We start from the raw sequence: 6,484 nt of genomic DNA on the forward strand, positions 1-6,484 counted from the left end.
ATAATGTGGTGTGATTTTAGTTTATGACGGTAGATGAAAAATTAAGTCATTAGGACATGATTGAAACCCTTCAAATACTACCTAATAAACCAAACAATTTAATAAGCACTTAAAAGTTTTGTGTGTATTAAAATTATTTCTTTGGATAACATAATAATACTTGCATAAATATTAAATCCAAGAAGACAATATTTGTATTTTTTTAAATTGTTTAAAATGTAATTAAATCCTTATTTTAGTTTTTAAAAATAACCAATATGATAAGCATGCAGTATATTTTCCCTTATTTTCTATACTTTATATGATATTAGTTTCCTGGGGTGTACATATTTTGTTCTGGCATTTCTGGTATTTAAACAAGTAGTTGCAGTTTTCACTCAGCATATTCATTGCTAGTTTCTAAATATGTCCTTTAGACCAAACAGAAATAAATATTACAGAAATTATAGGTCACTGAAAAAATCGTTTTATTAGCTGCAATTAGCAGACTTTCTTTGAATCTATAGAATCTCATCAAAGCAACTCAGTGTGATTTGCTTTTTTAAATTCTTATTTTCTTATTGTGAAAGTGGTATGTGTTTTTTGCACAAAATGCATACGAACAGAAAGAAGAGTACAAAAATTACCTGTAATGCAACTACCAAGAAATAACTACTATTGTCATATTACTGTTTCTCCTTGAGTTTTTCTATGGCTGTTTAACTTAATTTACAGAAATAGAAACATATTATAAATTTGGTTTATAACTTGCTTTTTTTTCTCATCATCCTGTATTGTGGGTGTCTTTTCATGTCTTTAAGTGTGCATCTTCAATGTTATTTTGAGTGGCTTAATAATGTTTCAATGTGTACATATATCTTAGTTTATTTAGCCAATCCCTATATGTTGGACAATAGAATTGTTCCCCTACAACTATACGTAGTGTATTGATGAACAGTCTTGTACACTGAATCCTTCATTGTTTTTTTTAATATCCTTGACAATTTCTTTAGAATACAAGTAATGGTAGAAGTAATACTACTGGGTGAAAAGATGTGTTTATTTTTAGGGTTTCTGATAAATGTTGCAGAATTGCCATTCTAAAAACTGTTGCTAGTAACTGCCGATTTTTCCAACCCTTTTCAATGCTCAGTGTTGTTATTTTTATGTATCTTTGTTAATTGAATATATGAAAACTGATATCTCATTTTAAATTACATTTCTTTCATCCAGTAAATATTGTGGAGCGCCTACTCTGTGCTAGGCATTATGACTGGCATCGGGCATGCAATAGTAAGGAGAAACAGACCTGGTTCTCTGTCGTCATGAAGCTTTGAGTAGAGACAAATTTTAAGTAAAGAGTCACACAAATACATGTATACTTTATTATACATAAATTATTAAAGTATAAAAAAGTTCAGGTCTCAGGCAAAAATGTTATTCAAAATGATAGACCATGGAATCTAAACTACATAAAGAAATAAATGCAAGAAAAGGAAGATCTGATGGTTTAAGAGGTAGTAGGGGTGGGAATAGTCAAAGGGCCAGAAGTCCAGGTAAAGTGGAAGAACAGTCACAGTGGAAACTGAAAGATATAACATGTCATAGAGGGTGAATAAATTAACAATTTTAGAGGCAGATGACTTATGGATGATCACAAAGTATCATAGGAGTTTGGTGGCTGAAGTCAAGTGAAGAAAATCTCACTGGAAATAAGGTTAAGGAACTAAGAGAAGAGATGTTATATCATTCATCTGTGTGGACCTGGAAATTACCTAGAATGATGGCATGGCTTGGAGGAGTCCTGCAGGTATCAAAATGTATCATTAAATGCAAGGGAATAACATAAGGGAACAGAGGTTTTTAAAGAGGCAGGAGGAATGCTGGTCTGGAAGCAGCAGTGGGGAGCATGAGCACACTAACTCTATGTCCTGACCTGATGCTACAAAGGATGTGGGAATATAAACATTCTCTAAGTGAGAATGAGAAGTAGTGTTCCCTGCAAAGAGACAGTTCCAGAGGGCTAGGTGAAAGGGTTCAAGAGCCTGGGGAGATCTAGGAAATGTGTCAGAGGCTAGAAAGAAATGTGTCAGGGGCAGCGTCACTAATGCTTCAGAATCACATTTTAGATAATGACTGATGACATTAGGGTTGAAAAAATACATTGGCTTTAAATTCAGTGGCGTCTGTGATAAGAGTGGGCACTGGACCTAGTACACTGAAATCATGCTTGATTATGAGAACATTTTATTCTTTTCCCATTGGTACATTTTCTTTTTTTTTTGAAACGGAGTCTCGCTCTGTCTCCCGGGCTGGACTGCAGTGGCGCGATCTCGGCTCACTGCAAGCTCCGCCTCCCGGGTTCACGCCATTCTCCTGCCTCAGCCTCTCCGAGTAGCTGGGACTACAGGCGCCCGCCACTACGCCCGGCTAATTTTTTGTATTTTTAGTAGAGACGGGGTTTCACCGTGGTCTCGATCTCCTGACCTCGTGATCCGCCCGCCTCGGCCTCCCAAAGTGCTGGGATTACAAGCGTGAGCCACCGCGCCCGGCCTCCCATTGGTACATTTTCATTCCTTTGCTAAATTCATGCTGGCATATTTCTCCCTGTTACCAATTTGTAAGGGTTCTTTATATGGCAAAAATATTTGCTCTTTATCATATATATTGCAACGATTTGTTCTCAATTAGTATTTGGCTTTTAATTTTGTATATGGTAGGATTTTTTTTTTTTGTATAAAACTCTTTTGTTACCCAGACTAGTCTTGAACTCCTGGGCTCAGTGGATCCTCTCATCTCAGCTTCCCAAGTCACGGGGATTACAAGGGCAAACCATCACCTCCCAGCTCAGTATAAAAGTTTTTAATTTGCATAGAACAAACTATCAGCTTTTATCGTCATGATTTCTGCTTTTGCATAATATATATATATATATATAGGAAAGGAAACATTTAATATTTATAAAAATTATATATATATAAAAAGTTTTTTGAGACAAGGTCTCACTCCGTCACCCAGGCTGGAGTGCAGTGGCGCAATCTTGGTTCACTGCAGCCTCGACCTCCCCGGTTCAAGTGATCCTCCCGCCTCAGCCCCGAAAGTAGCTGGGACTACTTGTGGGGCACACACCACCACGCGCCCAGCTACTTTTTGTATTTTTGTTAGATATGGGGTTTCGCCATGTTGCCCAGGGTGGTCTTGAACTCCTGACCTCAAGCCATCTGTCCACCTTGAGATCCCAAACTTCTGGGATTACAGGCGTGAGCCACCGCACCCAGCCTGTAATAATTTTTAAATGTAAAATTTATCCTATTGCAGTGTACATATTTTCTTGTATCCCTCCTCAACATTCCAGGGGTTTAAGGTTTATATATAATTTTTTGGGTTTCTTGCACTGTGATTAGTTGTGATGAGATTTTTTTTACCTCTATCACCTCTATTTGTGGTCTATAAGGAAACTTCTGATTCTTGCTTTTTATGAAAGAAAATGCAGAAAGAACAGGGATAGAATATCATCTTTAAAATTCTGTCTTGGAACTTAGCTTTAAGTTTCTTTGCTTAGGCAGACCGATATAGATCATAACCCCCACATGCCAGCAACTAATAAAGCTTTTTGAAAGCAGAATAAATAGCCTATATTTAAATTTCTGTACCAGTAGGAAGATGCATAGAGTATTAGGATAATGATGCTGGAGGTGTTCTGCCGTAATGGAAACATAGAAAGGCAGCCGCTGAAAGGGCGTGTGTGGGTAATTAGTTCTCACTACGGTTAGACTCCTGAGGTGAGTGGTCCAAGTTGTTAGTGTGGTTCTGCTTTGTGAGGCCAGGCCAGTATCCTATCTGCATGGCTGAAGCCGAATCACTGGTATGCACATGTTCTAGCTTGGGGGAAGAGGAGAAAAAAAACCAAGAAGTCTAGGCAAGCAATTTCCCTTTATTTAAGTAAGGAGGCTGCAGTTGAACATTGTGCTAATGTTCTGTTGGTAAGAATTGGGTTACCTGCCTGAGAAACAGTCTCTAGCAGGGCGCTCATGTGTGCAGAAAAAAAAGAACAGATTTGAGGACTACAACAAGCAATCTTCCATATCTGAGAGGGTGGTGTCGATTTGTCTACAAACAACAGTGCAGAGTTTACTAAGAATTTATCTTGAATAGAATGATTTTAAGTAAAATGGGTTTTCTTACTGTGTTTTGCTTACTTTGAAAGTTACTTTTAAAAACTATGAAATAAAAAGGAAACAGCTGCATTTAGAGAAAATACGTAACATTCTGAGCACTTACACTTCCTTTTACACTAAATTTCTCTCCAGATATACACTCAATAACAGAAACCTTGGCCGAATTGTCACAATAGCAGAGCCATTCAACACTGAACTGCAACTGTGGCAGGTATGAAGATAAATTCCCTTGCATTTGTCCAAGAAGGAGCAGAATGAAACTTTTTTTTAAAAAAATTTTACTTTAAGTTCTGGGATACATGTGCAGAACATGCATGTTTGTTACATAGGTATACATGTGCCATGGTGGTTTGCTGCACCTATCAACCTGCCATCTAGGTTTTAAGCCCCGCATGCGTTAGTATTTGTCCTAATGCTCTCCCTCCCCTTTCTCCCACCCCCCTGCCCTGACAGGCCCTGGTGTGTGATGTTTCTCTCCCTGTGTCCATGTGTTCTCATTGTTCAGCTCCCACTTATGAGTGAGAACATGTGGTGTTTGGTTTTCTGTTCCTGTGTTAGTTTGCTGAGGATGATGGTTTCCAGCTTCATCCATGTCCCTGCAAAGGAAATGAACTTATTCTTTTTATGGCTGCATAGTATTCCATGGTGTATATGTGCCACATTTTCTTTATCCAGTCCATGATTGATGGGCGTTTGGGTTGGTTCCAAGTCTTTGATATTGTAAATAGTGCTGCAGTAAACATACATGTGCATGTGTCTTTATAGTAGAATGATTTATAATCCTTTGGGTATATACACAGTAACAGGATAGAATGAAACTATTTTTTCAAATAGAAATGATATTTTCTCAATTCAAATCACAGAAGACAAGGAGAAAGAAAGAATTCTTTTTGGTTTCGTATTTTTAAATTGTATATATTTAAGGTGTAAAATATGTTTTTATTTACCTTGATAAGTATACATAGTGAATTGAGAAATCTTGTGTCTAATAAAATGTACGCCTAGTTTTTTTCTAAACGTAAAACAATTCAAAGAGCCTCTAAGAAAGTTTAAAAGCTGAGAAAGTTGAGGCGGCGGGGGACTGAGAAAGCCACACCAGACAGTTCAGCTCACGAAAGCATGGGCAGAAAGTCTTGCCTCTCCTGTAAATGTAACTCTGGAACAAGTTGGTCAAGATTTGATTCCATTCAGAATTCATAGTTTTGCAGTTTCAAAACAAATCTCAAATCTTTCAGGTTTCAAATATCTCAAGTCCAAACGGGGAAAAATGTCTATTAATGTTGAACAGGTAGAGATTGTAAGAAGTTTCAATATCTGTGTGTTAGATATTAGAATGCTAAGAGTTTTCTGTACGTTAAAAAACCAAATTATTCTTATTTTTATAGCAAATAATCCCAGTATAGTTGAGTTTGGGGTAGGGCTTTGGAGGCCAGAGGGAGTACAGCACTAATTTTAAGAAAGATTTGTTTTATGAGTCCTTAATAAGTGAACTGAAAGTACATTAAAATACTCCAGACTCCTGGAGTGAAAGGCTAAGCAAAACCATCACTCCATAGGTGAGATTTTCCAGGGAACACCTTGGGGAATTCAGAGAAAATAGAGAAAGCAGCAGAAACAGAAATGGGCATGCTAGCGATTGACATGCTGCCATCCTTCCCCAAAATGTCAGAGCCTATTTTGGTTTGACATGCTGTGGGGATCCAAAAGCCATGGGTAACTATTGCTAATCTGAGAGATGGATTCAGTCTGAATGACGTGCCAGAGGTGTAGCTCAACGTTGTGCAGTGATACTGAATTTCTAGGTAAGAAAGAAGCAAATCCAGTTTGTGAATGAAATTCTTGAAGACTAATTTGGCCATAAACGACAATCCTAATTACTCTCCTCTCTTTTCTAGATGGAGAGCTTTTTTGCAAAATATCCACAAGCTGGAGCTGGAGAAACACCTAGGGAACAAGTTCTGGAAACAGTGAAAAACAATATCGAGTGGCTAAAACAACATAGAAACACCATCAGAGAATGGTTTTTAAATTTACTTGAGAGTGGTTAATGTATTCAAATGTTAGAGTTTAATTTTGTGAATCTATTGTTTCTCATCTTAAGCATTTGGTGGCCTAATTTACAAGAATGATGGAGAGAGCCTTATAAACAGATGATGCTTTTACTAAGCACTGTGTTTATATGTCTTGCAAAGCCTTTAAATTGTTCCTCTTTGTTTATGAAGAAAGATACTAATAGAGTACTTAATATACTCAGGGATTTCTTCTAAGTGTACTTCATAAGAGATTCTTTACAAACTGAAGATAATGTAATAGTTATTTTAATATCT

General features: G+C 37.1%; 1 protein-coding gene across 3 annotated transcripts in view; it reads left to right on the plus strand.

Moving 5' to 3' along the window:
• ENPEP (glutamyl aminopeptidase) overlaps positions 1–6,205 on the plus strand; it is an 86,021-nt gene extending 79,816 nt beyond the window's left edge. For 2 of the 3 annotated variants that reach the window (XM_032145454.2, XM_058435805.1), the window contains 2 exons: positions 4,290–4,368; positions 6,053–6,205. In XM_032145454.2, the coding sequence (XP_032001345.1) occupies positions 4,290–4,368; positions 6,053–6,205 (232 nt within the window). Of the gene's footprint in view, positions 1–4,289; positions 4,369–4,610; positions 4,680–6,052 lie in introns of those variants that run through there. The other variant, XM_058435804.1, reaches the window with a different exon arrangement.
• Positions 6,206–6,484: the final 279 nt, after the last annotated feature.

This window comes from Hylobates moloch, unplaced genomic scaffold (genome assembly GCF_009828535.3).
Source record: "Hylobates moloch isolate HMO894 unplaced genomic scaffold, HMol_V3 SCAFFOLD_3, whole genome shotgun sequence".
NCBI classification, from domain to species: Eukaryota; Metazoa; Chordata; class Mammalia; order Primates; family Hylobatidae; genus Hylobates; species Hylobates moloch.